The sequence below is a fragment of the Odontesthes bonariensis genome, chromosome 12 (assembly GCF_027942865.1).
Source record: "Odontesthes bonariensis isolate fOdoBon6 chromosome 12, fOdoBon6.hap1, whole genome shotgun sequence".
Classification (NCBI taxonomy): Eukaryota; Metazoa; Chordata; class Actinopteri; order Atheriniformes; family Atherinopsidae; genus Odontesthes; species Odontesthes bonariensis.
In genome coordinates, this window is record NC_134517.1 from 17578677 (window position 1) to 17598156 (window position 19480).

The 19480-nt window shown below is 42.9% G+C and overlaps 1 protein-coding gene across 1 annotated transcript in view; it reads right to left on the reverse strand.

Moving 5' to 3' along the window:
• uxs1 (UDP-glucuronate decarboxylase 1) overlaps positions 1-19480 on the reverse strand; it is a 38214-nt gene that overhangs the window by 3181 nt on the left and 15553 nt on the right. Inside the window, exons 7-11 of the mRNA XM_075479376.1 lie at positions 17595-17699; positions 16232-16291; positions 12266-12387; positions 8188-8307; positions 8009-8052 (exon numbers count right to left, since the gene is read on the reverse strand). Coding sequence (XP_075335491.1) covers positions 8009-8052; positions 8188-8307; positions 12266-12387; positions 16232-16291; positions 17595-17699 — 451 coding nt within the window. The remainder of the gene's footprint in view (positions 1-8008; positions 8053-8187; positions 8308-12265; positions 12388-16231; positions 16292-17594; positions 17700-19480) is intronic.

The window sequence follows — 19480 nt, forward strand, 5'->3', positions numbered from 1 at the left end:
GGAACGACCCTTCCAGGGCCAAGCCAGCTCCAATACAATGATTCTTTCTCACGGTGCATCCCCATGACTTAGCTCTACCTTTTTTCAAAATATTCAATACGCATTCACACATTTGTAGCGTGCAAGATCATGTATTTCATCCTTTCCATTGACACCAAAAAGTACAGCCTCCAGAATTAAGAGGAGACTGAAAGCATGCTTTTATCAATGCTTCATGTGTGTGGATCACAGGTGTCTACAAAGTCTGTTCCAGAGAACTAAAACAAACAGGCTGATCTGAACTTCTTGCTTGCTCAGGGTTCCAGGACACAGCTGATTCGGAGGGCCGCTTAAGGTGAATATACAAAAGAGCCGGTCAATGAAGCCCTGCTGATAAAAGCGTCTGCAAAATGACCGTAATGTAATGTAATGTAATGATTCATATAATCACTGTGTCGGCAAATCCTGTAGCAGCAGTGCAGGGCGTTAAATGGAGGTTAAATTACTTCGTTTTAGGTTAGGTATCGAAATCTGAGCACACCGACTGAAAAAAACGATTAAAATTGATTCCTCCGGCATTTTCTCCAGAATTTACTTAAAAAAAAAAAAAAAAAAGGGGTGAAAAACAAAACACCTTCTCGTTGATGTGAGAAGTCTGAGAAAAACGGCCAGATTGGTTGGAGCCGACACAAAGGTAGAATAGAATAGAATAAAAATAAAAATATTGGGGGGAAAATTCAAAAAGGTCCCATTTATTCAGAAAAACAGCAGACAGTAGTTGAAGCCAGGGCAGTCTTCTGAAATCTGAGCCTGCTGCAGACTCACCATAACAAAGTGATCTCGTCTGTGAGTCTTTTTTTCCCCCCAGATTGTGGTACCAAATATTGCCCGTCCTTACAGGTGGGGGACAGCTGAAGGAAACGCTGCCCCCGGCACACGTTCCGCTCCTCTAACCCGTAAAGATGAAGAGAGAGTTCTGGGGGGGGGGGGCGTTTAACGCGCGGAAACTTAACCAGCAGGGCTTCTTTCGGTGTCATCATTTCACATTTGCATTGGCGCCGTCTGAAAATGGATGCATTCAAGGAATTTTTTCAAAAATTGCCGGTAAACAGTGACGTTTCTGTGCAGTCGACTCAAACGAAAGCAGGAAGTTTCGATTTCTTTTATCCAAAAACTTGTTTCCACATCTCAGAGGCGGAGGAAAAACTTGCCCGCATCTATCCTTCAAAAAGACTTGGACCGACTGGTAAACTCGTGTAAGTGATGAATAACATTTTAATTTAGAACCAGTTGGTACAATAAGGGGGGGGGGGGGGGGGGGGGGGGCTAGGCATCAAAGACTGTTGCAACTTGGCTTAACTACTAATAAGTCAATGATGCAGAGAGGGATGACGGTGATGTTGCAACGCTCACTATGGAACCTCCAAACATCCACATAAAACAAATACGACGCAATTGAGAAGCCCTAAATTAGGGAGCTAAATCAGTTTCAAAATGCGTAGGGCGATTCACAAATGCGTAGGGCGATTCACAAATGCGTAGGGCGATTCACAAATGCGTAGGGCGATTCACAAATGCGTAGGGCGATTCACAAATGCATAGGGCGATTCACAAATGCGTAGGGCGATTCACAAATGCGTAGGGCGATTCACAAATGTGTAGGGCGATTCACAAATGCGTAGGGCGATTCAAATGCGTAGGGCGATTCAAATGCGTAGGGCGATTCAAATGCGTAGGGCGATTCACAAATGCATAGGGCGATTCAAATGCGTAGGGCGATTCAAATGCGTAGGGCGATTCAAATGCGTAGGGCGATTCACAAATGCGTAGGGCGATTCACAAATGCGTAGGGCGATTCACAAATGCGTAGGGTGATTCACAAATGCGTAGGGCGATTCACAAATGCGTAGGGCGATTCACAAATGCGTAGGGCGATTCAAATGCATAGGGCGATTCACAAATGCGTAGGGCGATTCACAAATGCGTAGGGCGATTCACAAATGCGTAGGGCGATTCACAAATGCGTAGGGCGATTCACAAATGCGTAGGGCGATTCAAATGCATAGGGCGATTCACAAATGCGTAGGGCGATTCACAAATGCGTAGGGCGATTCACAAATGCGTAGGGCGCAAAAACCTTGACTTAGTCAGAGAGGACCAGAATCGCCGACAGTGGAAGACAAAAGGACGGGACGGATAAAGACAAGAGACAGAAGACAGACAATGACAGGTGTGTGTGTGTGTGTGTGTGTGTGTGTGTGTGTGTGTAAGGTGGACTGTGGTGCGCATAGATGAATGTGTGGAAGTTTGTGTTGTGGTCTGTAAGTAACCCCTGTATCCACCAGAAATAAAGCCGTGCAGCAGCCAGACATAAAGCAGTGATGTTGACCTTCAACACTTACTCAGCATCAACCAGTGACCACAGCCAGTGCCAGGCTGGATCACAGCTGGTGCTGTTGTGTTGGGCCAGTGCCACACACCTCCACCAGTGCTCTGGATTGCCCCCCCCAGTCCCATCAGCACCCGTCGAGGGCAAGGCGCACGCCCCCCACCCCCCACCCCCTACCCCCAGGACGCTGTGCAAAGGGGGCACGACCAACCCAGAGGGAAGAGCCAGGAGCCGTACAACACAGGCCCTGTAGGGATCCAGTTGGTAAACATTCTGGCGGGGCTTGGTGGAAAAGCACCAGTGGGTGGGAGCGACCCAGGCAAAACCCACAGCATCCCATCCCCCACCCCAGGAGGCAAGCGAGAAAGTGAGGAGGTGACAAGTGTCGGAAAGCATCCACGCTGGTGAAATCACAAATAAGGCCAAATACCTCAATAAGCCCGGCTCCAAAGACTCGAAGCCGTCCGACTGATTTTCATGCAACAGTAGTGCTGGGCGGTATGACCAAAATTACATATCACGGTATTTTTTCATGGTATCACGGTTTCACGGTATTTTTTTTCATGCATAATTAGGTGTTCACAGCATTTTCTACAGATTGAGAACAGAATTAAAAATTAAAATAAAAATTCTTCAAAATAATTCCTTCGTTAATAATTGGTCACACAAAACTTTATTGTATTAATATTCACATCTTCATGGTAAACAAATTAATAACATAGCTAATTACACTGGTCGGACTGTTCAGCTCTGTTTCAGACTGATACCTCCGGTTCAGGCTGCTCCTCATCCTCAACACGCACGTCTCTTTTTCAATCGCGGAAAATATTTTTCAATACTCATCTGGATTGAAGCAGCAAACATTCAGTGTAAGAGTTTAAAAAAACTACTTTATTTGATTCACAGCTGCTAGTGCTTAGACCTCGACAACCCAACTACATTTTTTTTTTTTTTTTTTTTTTTTTTTTAACGGCAAACTTGCGACTAGTTAAACTTTATAAAGAAGGCGTAATCGCGTGTTTGCTATGGGTCGGGTCGGGACGGGTGTAGTCTACGTTGAACGCAGGTATACGGCGTATACCCACCTCTTTTTTTGGTGGATTTCCGTATACCCACCTAAAATGCTCAGTATACCCACCTAAAATTCGTTTTTCAACATTTAGAATTGCACAGCCACGTTTCATCAACTACCACTTCTCATGGAAGCCTTGTTATAATTTAACAATACAACGACAACACTTCAGAATAGCATTCATTCGGAAATTGCGGCAGTCAGTCAATCTCCCAGCGATTCACTATCAGTGTTTTGACAATAACGTCCCATAGAAACTCTTCTTCTTTGTATTAGTTGAAAGCGGTGATTCTCTAACGCACAACAGCGCCCCCTATAGGAGTGGAAGATGGAAAACTAAAATGGATGTGTGTGTATATATATATATATTTTTTTATGTATATTACATATATAAACGAATGTAATACACATATATATATATTACAATTAATTAATTCTGACAGCCCTTGTGTATGTATATATATATATATATATATATAAATAAAACAACCTGTCTCAAGATGTGATGGTGTTCTGCTGCTTTAAAACAATCACTCTGTTAGGCCTCGCTCTATGAGGGATGAGTACAAAGATTAAGTGTCACAGGGAGTCCCATTGCCACTGAGATACACAGCACACAGTCCACACAATCAAAGTGAGTTTATGCTGTCCCTCATGGATGCAAGGGGCAGGTAAGTGCAAAGCTGCGACCCCACAAACATGTTTGTCCCTTAACACGTTAAGACAGCATTATAAATGTGCTGTTACCAGAATGGCAATGACCAAGTCGTAGTGCCTTATTAAAAGCCCTCTGTTATGTCATAGTATTGTAGTACTATGGAACTTAACTTTTCAATGACTATTACAGCGCGCCACTGGAGGTACGGCGTGCATTAAGGGGCTACTATTGGTCCCGAGGGGTCCTGAGTCCCGACCCCTAGTTTGGTACCACGGGCCTATGACTGGCCAACTATACAGTATACCCACCTCAAAAAGGTAGACTACACCACTGGACGGGACGGGACAACATTGTATTAAAAATATAAAATATTTTTATAGGACTTTTTAATGGGAGCTAATCTAACGCGGCGCTGAAGCTAGCAAGCTTCCATGCTTCCAGGGATAATCTCGCTGATGAAGACACACGCGGTGTGCACGGAGGGGAGGGGCTGTGTGTGTGTGTAGGCTATGTGAGAGAGACGCGTCACTGACAAGAGACGGAGGGAGAGCAGATAAAGGAAATGCAGCTTAACGAATACCAGTATTTTTTAAATAGCGTTAAAAATAGACAGTAAACATGCGTGTTTAGAAGCGCGACACTGAAAAGGGTCCCGTCTCAAACAATGTCGCGCGACGCAGCGTTCCCCCCATTGTGTAATTAAATACACCGGTATTGCGGTATATTAAAAATTCATATCATAACGAAATTATAAACCGGTATTCGGTGTGAACCGGTATACCGCCCAGCACTATGCAACAGAGAGGGGAAAAGTCTGGAATCTGATGAATTCCCCTGTATCCTGACTAGAACCAGGAAATACGACCACATTAGTCCAGTGCTCAGGTCTCTGCACTGGCTTCCTGTCGCTCAGAGAACAGACTTTAAAACAGCTCTGCTTGAGTACAAGTCTCTCCGTGGTCGAGCGCCAAAGTACATCTCTGACATGTTAGAGCCATATGAACCAACTCGGGCTCTGAGAACCTCAGGCAGGGGTCTCCTGCTGGTGCCCAGAGTCAGGACTAAACAAGGTGAGACTGCGTTTCAGTTTTATGCTCCTAAAATCTGGAACAGTCTTCCAGAAGATGTGAGACAGGCCTCAACTCTGACAATGTTTAAATCCAGGCTGAAAACAGTGCATGTGACCACTGAAAGTATTTTATCTGCACTCTTTGTCTTTAATTGAATTAATTCATGATTATTCTTAAGTTTTATGGAATTATTTTATGTAGCTGTAAAGCCCTTTGAATTGCCTTGTTGTACGAATTGTGCTCTACAAATAAACTTGCCTTGCGAAAGGGGGTCGTCGTCACCACTTTGCTCCAATCACTCTTTTCAACAGCAAGATAATTTCCCTGTGTGGTCGCGTTCTTCGCCGGGCAGTTCATGAGGCGCATTTGTAATTACGTCGGAATATTCGGGGGAAACACACAAACACATTTGCATTTTTCTTGGGCTCAACAGGGCTGCATGCCGAGTTTGAAAATTGACTTCTGCTGCCCGACAAATTGTCGTGACTGACGGCGATGAGGCGGAGTGCCTGCAAAGTGCCTGCAAAGTGCCTGCAAAGTGCCCAGAGAACACAGAAAGACGGCCACCCTTGTACGCCTCGTTTTCCACAATGCAAGTCAGAGGAATCCACAGCGGCGAGAAGACACAACAGAGCAGCTTCGTCTTTCGCTGCATCAGGGCTGCTATCGTGCTTCCGTTTGTACACACAACATGAGGCGCATACAGATGTTGCTTCTCGGGATACTATTTTAGAGAAGAAGAGCAATTTCAGACTAATTAGTTTCCCTGTTGACCTGAAAGGTTCAATGTGTGAGATTAGGGGGTTGCACAAGAGCAGCACGCAGTACCCTTTTTCAAGACAATGAGTCATAACATAAAGCAAAACCACAAAAAATAAAAAATAGCCCATAAATCCTTTAGTTGTTAATTCAGCAGTCTGTGACAACTTGTGTTCTCATCTTTCTTCGGTTTAGTTGCTCTTTATCGATTTAAAAATGTTTTCTTCCTTCAGACCTCGCTGAAGTAAAAGGGAAAACTACAAAAAGAGTGATCACTAAGCTGTGGAAAAGAGACCACTTCAAGATCTCAAGCTGCTAAAAACCTCTGCAGATGTGCGGCACGATTAGCCGGAATATTAGGACGGGAGACGTACGCCTCTTCCAAGCCCCGGGTGTAAGTCGAATGACATTTGCAAGGTCACATCCAAAAGGAAGACTTTCTGCTTGGGTATAAAAACTGCCGGTGCCTTCCAAAAAATGGCATCGTTTTCACTTGGGATGGAATCCCGCGAGGCACAAAACACAGTCGACTCTTTGGTTGCTCTGGGAATACAAGAAAAGAAAAGAAACCGCTGCTGCGGCTTCCATCCTCCCCTGACGTCAGCACCCTTAAAAAAGAAGACGCGTCAGGGTGAACAACTGCATACAATACACCAAAAAAAAAAAAAAAAAAAAAAAAAAAAAAGCTACGGGAGGCAGCATCAACGTATGAGCTTTGGTTATTTCAGGGAGAAGCGCACATATGTTCGTTCCAATTTTGCAACAAATAGTAGGAATTAGTTTTTCTGTAATCCCTCTGATGCCCATGCTTCTGTTCAGAGAAACAAAGTTAATAAATAACCCTGACGTCAAGAGAAATACAATAGGCCTCAATGAGTGGTTTTGTCTTGTTAAATATTTAAATCCCATTTAGTGGAGCCGATTGTTTTAATTCTAGGTAATGCCTTTATTTTGTGGCAATACATCCAAATGGTTCCACAGAGTGCCCCGATCGAGTCTTCGGAGGCTTTCTGAAGGCTCTAGCATGGTTGCCGCGTCTGCTAGCGCGAGCGGTGTTGATGACTTCACGATTTCGTGTCCGCCATGTATAGTGGCGGAAGTCGTTGCGCCAGTAGTTGCAATTTTCTCCGTCACAGAGGTGGCGCTGCTACGTTAAGATTACCGCTACTCTACAACCACGAAAGTGGAGAAGAAAACAATGCCGCTGTCAAAAGCAAGAATACTGTAATTAATGATGCTGCTGCAGTTTTCGGATCATTTTAATTTTTTAATTCAGTCAATAGAGGTAAAGGTTTGAAGCCCCCGGCATCAACAGAGTCTCTGCCCTATTCTTTGCCTTCACGTATCTGTCCCGTAGCTTCCTCCTCACATTCTTACAGAACTCTCCCTCTTTCCCCAAAGTTCTGCCAATCTCTGTGCACCAGTTTGGGGAGTTTACATGCTCCCTGTGCTGTTTCACTGCAGTTTCGTACAGCTGCCTGTACAAACGCACCTCCTCACTGAGCCTGGTCTCACAACAGTCCATCCGGTTCGTTGTTCTCGGCGCCGCCAAGTTAAAAAAAAAAAAAATCAACTGGTGCACGACAACGCGCTGCGCCATAAGGGAAGCGCCATGCCTGAAACGTCATTTTGACGTCACGGTGCGACACCGCCGTGACAGACGCGGCAACCATGCTAGCGCCTTGAGGGCTGCACCTCCAGAAGGAGTTTACCCAAAGACTGTTTACACAACACTGAAGTCATTGAGGGCAGCAAGCAAATGGTTAGATGAGATAAGGGAGCTTCAAATGCTCAGTGTCTCAGATCTATCTTTGTACAATCTGATGAAGCTAATCTCATTATCACCTCCAAACAAACTGACAGTTAGTCTTTGAACGTGGAAATATGCTCATGGGTCCCTCCCAGCACACCATTCCTTTGCTTTGGATCCAAGCCTTCCTTAGAATCAAACCCAAAACAAATGGGGGGGGGGGGGGGTAATAAAAAAATTCTCTGGCGAGTGTTCAAGGGAGCGATTATTTCAACAACATCCGCACCTTTATGTTTCGGAACTGGCAGCAGATAACAAAAATGTCCCTTACCTTACATATTGGAAGGCCCTTGTTTGGGACCCGGTTCCATACACCTAGGTGGAACAAGAGGAAATGCATAATTGTTACTTTAGGTAACTAAGGGCCGACTGGTTCAAATCCTAATAAGGAAGAAAAACAAGGTAACAAGGTAATGCGACAGCAGGTAAAAGAGTGCTTAAAATGCATACAGTGAGAGGTTCTCCTTGTAGCGCCTGGAGGATGAAATTACTGACAACGCGTCCGTCGTTCATGTGCATTCGGGAGCCAAATGTGTTGAAGATCCTGGCCACTCGCACCTCTACTCCTTCCTGAAAAGCAGACGAGAAAGTGAATGAGCCTCCTGAAACAAGACACTGTGGTGCTTTCAATGCACACAATTTCATTATCAGGCATTAAACTGGGAAGTTTCTGCGAGGAAACAGAGGTGAATTTTCTTTCCGCTTCTCTCGACGCCATTTCTGTCCCCCCTAAAGGAAAACCGCAATCACGGACGGAACTCAAGTTGAAACTTGGGAAACCGGTTCAATTTCCTAAAAACTCCCAAAAGAATAAGCTACCTGCACAGAAATTGCAATTAAATATGAAAATGGAGTTATTTCTTAGCAAAAGACTACTGTTATAATTGTTTTTGTGACATCGTGTATTCATACTCTGTAGTTTTCCACTGAGCAGGACATTATTGTTCAGAACTATAAGAGAACATAACCGATTAGAACTGGCTTGTAACTTGTCAGATTAGGTCAGTTGCATTAGATACACGCCCAAAACAACACTCACCCACATTGCTTGAGACATTCCAAGAACAAAGACGTGGACACGTCACTGGTAAATGGCCAATTATACTTGTGTGCAAGTCCAACCTCTGAAGATAAATGTGAAGAGGATAAATATGAACTATTTCCAGAGATCAGGGCTCGTTCTGACGGAGCTCTGTCACTCCCGAGCCCAGAGTTGCCGTACTTTACCTGTGACCTAAACAAATACTTCGTCTGTGAACAGAAGATATCTACGGTTTGTTCTCGGGCTTCCGACATAAGAATCGGGCCAACACCACCAACGCAACACACAACGCCGTGCGCCCCGTTTAAGACAAATTGTCTCTGGTCATTTTCTAACTTTTTACCCTGCATAAAAAGCAGCAGCTGTCAGAGCATTTCAAACAGCTGAGCAACGTGTTAAACCGCAACGCTTTGATCACACAACTGGACATCCCACGGCTCGATAAAACAGCAGCGCCGCTAACAAAGTCAGCCATTTGGTTTAAAAAGAAAAAAAAAAAAAGGCAAGGGGCTCTAACGTTATGCTGCGCGTACGTTTACGTCACAGAGTCTTAAATTCTTTTTACATGAGTACACGTGAAAATTTCTCAGGCTTAAGTGAAAACAGCAAAATGGTTTTGTTTTTCTTTTGCCAAATTCAGTCCTGCGTGGATCAAGCTGAGAGTATTCCCCATTCACGGGAAGCAGAATGAACTGCATTACGGCGGCATGTGAGAATAAATTGACCCCTGCAGCTATTTTGCCATTTTCTCTTTTTTTTTTCTTCTTCTTTTTTCTGGGAGAACATCCGACGCTCTCACTCCAGCTCATCAACAAACAATAAATCAATGAGGCCACAACCGCATGATGGATGCTCACGCCGACCCTACGGATGAAGCAAATTCTCTCTTCAAAATCCGCGGCCTTCTAAAGCCCCCCCCATCCATCACTACACACCACCTCCTGAAGTGGACCCGCATTTGGCGATAAAACATTAATAAATATATGAAAATTATGTAAATTGTTCTCTTTATGAAAGTCATGAGATTCAACCTATAAATATATTTAATATGGTGAGGAACAAGGACGAAATCTGGATGAAATAATGAGGAGGTGTTGAAAGGAACGCTCGTGTCCCTCCATGCAGGGGATGGTCGGCTTGCTTTTCTTTAGTCATTCACACTTCAGTTAACAAACCTAAACAACCATTTTGATGCCGTTATTTCATTAAATAAACAAGTAATGTCGCTACAATCTTGCAGCTTCTGTAGAAAGGGATGATTTTGCCTTCTGAACCCTACACGTTAATAGAATAGAAATAGAAAAATACTTTATTTATACCCCAGTGGGGAAAATTCAAATTCGTCAAGTAGCTCAAATTTTTTTTTATATTTACAATGATTGTATATTAGAACAACAACAATAATAATAACAATAATAATAATAATAACAACAACAATAAATGACTAAATAAATACATTTGAGAAAAACGTGTCAGCAGTCACTGTTAAAAAGCCTTATAGCTGTAGGGACAAAGGACCTCCTGAACCTCTCAGTCCTCTCAGAGCCTCTCACTGCAGCTGCTCCTCTGTCCTGCTGTGTTATAGGAACTGTGACAATATCAAATTACGTGCATTTAAAAAAAACTTTGTCAAAGGCGAACATGTGCAGATACTTAAATATTTAGATATGTACTCAGATTTAACATGTCCACACATTAGCTAAACAGAAAAACTGGGCTTGATAACCAAACAGTTCAAAGACGTTTTGGCCAACTAATGGACGTTTTCAGAAGGTGTGTGTGTGTGTGTGTGTGTGTGTGTGTGTGTGTGTGTAACAGTGCACTGACAACCGATGATCCGTATGCTATAGGCTATGGTTAAGGTTATGCCAACAATACTGGGCCAGTTGGGAAAAGGCCGTTAGTTCATGAATGAGAAGGTGCCAGCATGAAACAAAAGTGAGAGATTATTCGCGTGTACTGGACTGTTGACTCTCAGGCAAACGCATTTGTAAAAAAGGACGCTGTATAACGTGGCAAAGCGGACAACGAACCCCCCCCCCCCCCACACACACACACACACACACACACACACACACTTTGACATCTGAACAGATGTGAATATCTCACCCGTCTTTTTTTTTTTTTTTTTTTTAAATAAAGCTATATCACTCATCCTGGTTTCAAAGTCAAAAACTGACTCATGCGCTCTTGGAATGAGGAAGAGGTTTGATTTGATGATTACCAACACCAGATTACGAACATTAATCTGGGAGACGGTGTTTAGCCTAGATGCGCACGTAAAACAAGACAGCCATTCGTCAAATTAGATAAGAGAACACACACACACACACGAAGGACATATTTACATCATCCCCCGTCTGCTGAAAAGTACTCCCTCCTCCCTGCCTTTGGCTCCTCCATATTAGAGACGGGAGAAATGTACTGTATTTTTATTATCATCACTATTTAGCAGAACCTGTTTAAAACTCTGAGCATGATCGTCACGGCGCACAGCTTTAAAAACGGCTCTTTGGACTTGAAGACGATCATAATCAGCCTTTCTTGATAAAAAGACGGCAATCAAGAGATGCGACATTACAACATTTTCGGGGTTTTTTTCTTATATATTAAGAACGTTTTTCCTTCAGCCTAAAAGGAAAACAAGACCTGCCTTTTCATCCGCCGACTGCACAACCTGCACTTCTCAACTTTTAAATGGCAACGGATGTTTGATTATATGACTGGGGCAGCAGATGTAACGTGCGATATTCTCGTCCATCTCCGAGGCCGACTGACAGCCGGATTTTTGAAAGGCGGCCATTTATGAGAATTTTCACAGCAAAAGTGAAAAAAGAAATAATGAGCCGCTGAGGAGGAGCAGGAGACGAGGCAGATAAATAAAGATCACCTGCCTGAAGGAAAGGCAAGAGGAGTCAATCATATCTGATCAGGAAAGGCTGCTGTCAGTCAAGTCATTACGAAAGAGGCTTTAAATAACTGGAATTATCATGAGGTTTACAAAATTCTTTTCACCACATCACTCCTCTCGGATTCAGAAATAAAGTCACAGAAACCAAAATGACCCCTTTAAACAGCTCGTTTTTTGGCACGTTGAACGATTACACCTCCTGCGTTTGCCAAACCAGATCATTTCATCTTTGAACGGCAATTGCATGATTACACTTCAGGCACTTCTGTTAACTTTGTGTCTTTTCGACGCTCGCCTCCCTCAACGGTTTTTGCACAGTCTTGGAAGGCCGTCATTAAAGACGGCATTAAATTTTCATTATAATCCACAAACCCTCAAAAATTCGCCAGGTCTCCGACGACTAAAATAGAAGAAAGCGCGATTCTTTGCATCAAGAAAAGCATTAATAATACATCAACTGTGGATTTAAGTCCCACCTCCAAGGCACGGTTCACCCAAGTGTCAATCATATGAAGAAAAAAAAGAAAAAAATAAATAGCACAACAATATCATCGCACTTCTTACACCGATGGTACCTGTTTCATGTAGGCGTAACACATGGTCTCTGCTACGCGTTTCCCCTCGTCGTAGCACGCTCTGGGACCGATAGGGTTCACGTGCCCCCAGTACTCCTCATTCTGAGGGTGCACCTCTGGATCTGAAACAAAGAGATTTACATGAAATCGTTTCTACGTCTTTATTTGTTGTAGATCTGAGCTTTTAACAGTCCGCAATCCTGGTATAGCTCTCAGGTCAACAAATCAATTTTTGCTGGAAGTGCCCAGGTCAAAATACAAACACTGGGGTGACCGAGCCTTTTCCGTCGCTGCCCCCAGGCTCTCGAATAAACTCCCCGTCGAGCTGCGTCTTATTCCTGACCTGGGCCTCTTCAAATCTAGGCTAAAAACCTACTTACTTAGGATGGCTTTTAATACCCAGCAGTATGATGACACTTATCTTATTCTATCTTTACGATTATGTTGTATTTTGTTGTTTTCACTGTTCTTCATTACCTGCTGTAAAGCACTTTGGTACACCTAAAGGACTGTCTGTAAAGGGCTGTATAAATAAAGTACATTTACATAGAGAATAAAATACATTTCATTTAAAAAAAAAAGTGCTTCCTCCTTCCCACGCACACACATAGAATTTTTTTTTTTTAAATTTTAAAAAACGCTGTCACTTCATACTTCCATTTTAGCCCCGAGGACCTCAGCTAAAACACCCCCGAAAGGCAGCTTACATGAAAGGGGTCACTGGCTTGCAGTATTAAAGTTGAGTGGCATGTTCTTCTGTCATTTCGGTGTTCACATTGCCAACGGTACAGCGACTGCTTTAAGCAAAATGCTCAAAAGTGCGAACACCTCACACATTCACGCAGCACTACTGAGTGTAAGCAGTCTCACAGTCTGCTGTGCTTTTTCCTCCACATGCCGATGAACGCATCGGAGGCAAAGTGGAGTCTGATGTCTCGCATACAGAAAAAAAAAAAAGTCATCTGAAATAAAATATATCTGCAGTATATGTAAAAACATTAAAAAGAGTCACATGTGGCAGACAGATACAGCGTAAATTAGGGCTGTCGTCATCTAATAGTACTGACCATAACCTTACTTTAGATTAAATATTTAATAAATAATTAAATATTAACTATAATTAATTATTTTTTTGTTAAAGACACACAGTAATGTCTTGAATTGCATCAGTGATGATCAGGTTATAGATATATATATCTATATATATATATATATAGATATATATATATATATATAGATATATATATATATATATATATATATATATATATATATATATATATAGTGTTAGTTCGTCCAAAACATGTCTAATCAAAATCAAAAGATTGTCAAAAACAAAACAGAAAGGCACGAGTGTGCATTACTACAGCTGAATTTCCAACAAAAGCTGCTCTCATTCACATACTTTGTTTCTTTTGTCATACGGCCAAACGTGTCAAACAGTGACTGAAAAAAAAAATTAAAAAAATTAATTTAATTTTCAAAAACTCGCTCGAAGCATTTCCTGACTGCCGCTTTAGCTATGAAATGCTTAGATCGTTATCGCAGCAGCAGATAAGATCCTCGTCCGAGCAACTTGAAAAAACAAACAAAACAAAAAAAACGTCTGCGCAGTGAATTCGGCTGTACTTACACATACGCCGATCTCCCACAGAGAAAGTCTGAGGTGGGAGAACATCTTGAGTTTTTTCTCACGCAGGCCGCAGTGTCAGACCTACTTCAGGCGATACCACAATTGTGTTTTACATGCACGCATGCTGTGACACAGTGGACCAAAGTGGACCAAAGTGAACGAGTCCAGCTGAAATCGTATCACTGACTCTCTCCATCTTCCCACACTCACATGTGTGCATATTACCACCAGCTGCTGGTTAAATCAAAATAGCACATAAACCATTCAACTTCTTATAGTTTAATGGCTATTTGAAAACCACAGCTTATCCCTAGCTCATATTTCAGCTGAATATCAGCTCCCTGGTCAGACCGCATTTATCTGGGAGGTTGGATCGTTCACAAAGGAGCTGACTTAGTGCAATATGGCTGCTGTCGAGGGTGCCAACACTCACATGCTGACCGTGACACGCACACAATTTGATCTTTTCACAAATTGTCAGACCACCCTCTGACAAAGAAAAAAAAAGAAAAAAAAAAATCTGGCAATGCTGCGGTGTGAAAGGAGGTGACTGACAGCACACAACAGAGAAAGGACAGAACAGCCAGCAGCTACAGGGAAGAGATTTTCTTTTTTTTTTTTTTTGATTTGTGACAATTCATCTAAACTTGAGTTCAAACCTATAAAGCACATTCTTTGTGTTCATTCGTGAAAAAGGCTACATTTTCAGTGGCTAAAGTATCCTGTAGAAGGAAAAAAAAAAAAAAAGGGTACATTATCCTGACAGCTGGACTGTCATGATAACACTGTCCAGGTTTGCAAGAGTTTGAAAGAGGAGAACGAGAAAAGAGCTCCGACTGTGACAAGAAAGCTGTGAATCCGAGTTAAGAAATGCTCATCTAAGACAGCGGTTACATTCTTACGGTGCGTTCAGACCGGACACCGTTACTCGCGCGAGTTTTGCCGTGGGTGTAGTTGAATTTACTCGCCTTAAGCCTGGTTTATAGTCGGTAACGCAAGACGCAAAGCAAGACGCAAGAAGAAACGCAAGCCCTTGCGCGGTTGCAAGCCCCCCATTGCGAGCTTGCGTGTGTCACCTCAATTTTCTAAACTTCACGCAAGAAAAGACGCAAGCCTACTACTTGAAAACGACATACTCATCGATCAGACAGCATGCAGAGCGTTTACACACAGTGCACTTCACTCCTGCCCGAGCCGAAATCAGCCAGCCTGAAAAGCTGATTTCCCTTAAGCTATAAACTCTGTAAATATATAACTTTAGCAACATTTGAAACATTTTCAGGCGAGAAAGTAGTCGTTTAGACCCCCAAGGTGTTGAAAATCTGACAAAATACCGGCTATTTACAAGAAGAAGCATGAATCACTCGAAGAGCTCCTGGCGGTGAATTTCCTTTCATCATAGTAGGCTTGTCATTGAAAAAACCCGCTACTCCACCTACTCTCCTGGCAGTGAAATCGCCATGCAGCACACGCAAGCGCCGGCAAAGCTAAATGAAGTATAAACGTCTCGAGCCATTAACATACGCGCAAGAAGAAAGCGCAAGGGCAGTTAAAAGAAGTATAACTCAGCCTTTATTCGCGCGAGTATACAACTCGATCAGCTCGGAGAATTTCACCGCCTTCTCCAGGAGTTGCGTCTGGATGACGGCCGCTTCCAGCGGTATTTCAGGCTCACCAGGACCCAGTTTGATGACCTGCTCGGGAGGATCGGTGCCGTGATCTCTCGGCAGGACACCAACTACAGGCGCTCCAGTCACTGACCCAGACACGACTCCATTTCAGCTGCGGAGCGCCTGTCCATCTGTCTCCACGTCACTGTCGTCCAGAATCTCAACGCTGATAGGCTGCCATGACGCAAATATTTCGCCAAAGTTGGATTTTCTGAACTCGCGCGAATTCGCATCTTGTCACTCGTGCGGCGGTATTCGCCTCATTCGTGCCGCCGGCCCAAATCCGCATCTATTCACGTCTTTGCATTGACTTTGTATGTAATCACGTCGCGCGAACAATTCCGGTCTGAACGCTCCGAAAGGCTTGAATCAAAACACCTGCAACGCACAGAATGACGTGTACCGGGATTTTGTGTTAATGCAGCTAAAGCTTCCTTTCCCGTTTGACTGATTTTCTGGCTGCTTTGCAAACAAATGTCCAAAGAGCGCCTGTTTAAAAAAGAAAAAAAAAAACTATTTAAATCTCTATAATCTACACAGTGGCTTAGACCTTGATTTAAAAGGAACTCAATGCTGAAATCGTCACATAGCTCTAGAAAAAAAGAAGAAGCCCACGGTCATTTAAGTTCAGGGTGCTGTTGGTTGAAAGGTGTCATTTCTTACCTCCGTAAACCTCAGACGTAGAAGCGAGAAGAAGTCTTGCGCCCACGCGTTTGGCCAGGCCTAAGAGACAAGTGAAAATAGTCAGACAGCAGGAAATAAAAGGTCTTTAGCCCGGTCAGATTTACAGCTTCAAATGAATCAAGCAGTGGCAGAACATCGGTAATGTTTTGGACTGCAACAGTCACGCCCATAAATCCTGCAAATCTTGCATGTTACGGTGTTTTTTTGTTGTTTCTTTCAACCCATATGAGTAACTAAGTGCTCAATGAAGCTTTTACCTCTTTCTAACTGACTGCATTTAACCAGCCCCCGTTTACAGACGGTCAGTACAGTCAGATGACACTTTTAACTCCTCTCTCAAGCAATCTGTCAAAAGTCACTTGTCAATCGAAAGCCAGGGGATGGGGGAGTCCTGACCTAAGATGTTGGCTCTCACATGTTGTGTCCTGTGGCTGTTACGTTAATGCGCAGTACAGGAACATTTCTTCCTACAGGCCTGGATGTTTTGTCCCGCTTTTGTGTCGCTGTGTTAACGGGCAGTGAATGCACGGCCGAAATGTCTATTCAAAACTGCAGAACAAACGTCGCTTCTTTTTCTGTTTCTCTGTTCGGCATCTTTCTGTGGGTCCAACGAAGGCGAAGTATGTTTGCCTGCGCTGCTCTTCCTTCCCTCCGGGCCTTGCGGGCACGTTCCAAACGCAGCCATGCAAGATTAAACCCCGGCCAGCTGGTTGTGATCATTATTTGGAAGCTAGTACGCAAGAGGAAGATTGAGCACTCTTCGAAGACCTTAGTTCGAAAAAAAAAAATAAGAGCAAGAAGACCATCCTCACTTCTCTGAATCACTGCATCATGAACAGACTGTGACGTTCATCATGCCGTCGAAAGGCTGTTGGAAAAGCTTGAGAAGTCTTTTCATGGAAAACAGTTTCATCATTCAACCAATGTAGGTTTGAACTGTCTTATAGAGCCCAAGAAAATTAGAAAAAAATATCTTTTGCTTCTTATTTAGAGCATAAAGTATTTTTTATAGATATAAACAAATAGCAGGGAAAATATGTTAAAACATTTAATGACGGCCACAGATGGGTACCATTTAAACTCCATTTAAATGGGAGAGGCTGTTTCCGTCAACTCAACGGCAGCACATTCAGAGTATTTTTGTTGTTAATCTGAGGACGAAAGAAGAAAATATAAACAGAAACTATTCCGCCGTCGCTTTTGGTCAAGACTCGGTGCCGTCAATTCCAACGCTGAAGGGCTAAAAAAGTGACTAAGGAGTCTTAGTTGCATAAAGAGCCGCGTTTGAGACATATCCCCACCCCGTATCATCAACTTAGGTCAGTCTGATGGAATTACTCACCAAGCATGTTCAGAGTGCCAATTGTGTTGGTCTTGAGCGTTTTGATGGGATTATACATGTAGTTCGGAGGAGAGGCCGGAGATGCAAGGTGATAGATCTGGTCCACTGTAAAGAGCGAGATAAACAACAAGTCACCTCATGTATGTGAAGCACACACCTGTGTGAGCAGGACATGGATGACAATGTAACTGAATCCTTAGCACTGCTTTGAAATCTTTACTGACTGCCCTACTTTGAGGGCTTTGTTTCAGAACAACACATAACAAGACCCAGAATCGAAGGAAAAAAAATAAAATTAATAATACAGCAAATCAAGACGTGGTTGATAACGTTGACTACAGATTACTGTCTGTCCTTTGTAGGATTTCTGAGCGCGACTCCGGCTTCAGAAAGGTTTGGACGCTGTGAAATGAAAATAAAAAGACAGAACGCCAAAATTGGTAAATTTCAGAAACCAATATTCTGTTGACCGGAACAAATAGAATATCAGCTCATCTTCAACTTGATGTGGAAAAAGTTGTGATGTGGCAACGAGGAGGAAAATGTTGCAACTAATTAAGTGAAGTAGCGACGGGTCACTAACATGACCGAGTATTAAAAAGAGCACCCTTAGAGGCAATAGTGCTTATAGAAGTGTTAACATGCACACCTGGAAAGGCACCATAAATGCTGAAAGGCAAATACATGTTTTAGAGCAACATGTGCTCCCATCCGGGTGATCGTCTTTTTCTGAGAAGGCATTGCATATTTCAGCAATACGATGCTAAAGCACACACAGCCTCCATTACAGCAGCTCAGTTTCGTAGTAGAACGAGGCTGGGTCTCATCTTTCACTGTGTAAAAAAAACAAAGACGACCCTGGACTGTTGGGCAGCCAAAATCATGTATCGGAAAGAAATGGAAGAAAACATTTCACAAAAAAAAAAAAAAAAGGTCCAGCAAACGGTTTTCTCAGTTCCAAGATGCTTAACAGACTGTTGTTAAAAGGATAGACTCGTCCAAAGGGACGGTTGTGCTAAATGAGTACAACTAAGCCAAGGACCCAGTTGCATGGGTTTCAATTCAAACGTCACAACAATGCAAATTTATAAGAGTTCATAAAAGTCACGCAAAGCCGAGACGCGTGCATGTTATCATTGGCATTTAACAATTACACATGCGTCTGGCACCTTATTTAAATCTGGGAAGATGACATTAAAACATATTATTTTAATTGACACAATAAGCAAATTCAAACATTTTTAATAATCAAAACTTCAACTCCATGTACATGTTATAAGGATTATGAAAATCTGTGGAGTGTGCTACTTTCTACACATGAGTGACTCACTTAAAACAAACTGATCTAAACGCTGAAATATGGGGAGTATTGGTCAGACACATGATCAATGTTCTTACTGCATCTCTGCCTGCATTTTTAAGAAGTGCTTTCCCCCCTTAAGCATCTCCAACTCACACTCCCGGTCCCTTTATCATCATCCTGTTTTCTAAACTTTAATCAATTGCTTTCTTTTTTAGGCAAACGGCGTCAGTCATCGAAAGCTTGACCTTCACATCTGTGCCTCGCCTTTAACATTCACCCCGGTTCAGTTTTCCCTTTCCACATCTCTCCAACCATTGTGCATTGTACTTACAGAGATGCTTGCGTCAGGTTTTCACGCTGCTGTGAGCAACAGAAAAACTGTGGATGTCTGGATTTAATCGAATATTTTCACAGTTTGTCATTTTCAAGATTACATGCGACAACAAAAAAAAAAATTAAATTCATGCAAGTCAGACACGCCTGAGTGATTGCATCCGTGTATGAACACACAGTTGATGCATCGCCTCATTCTAATGAGGTCTTCTTACCATAAACTCGAGTGAGGACCGTGAGACAGCTCAAG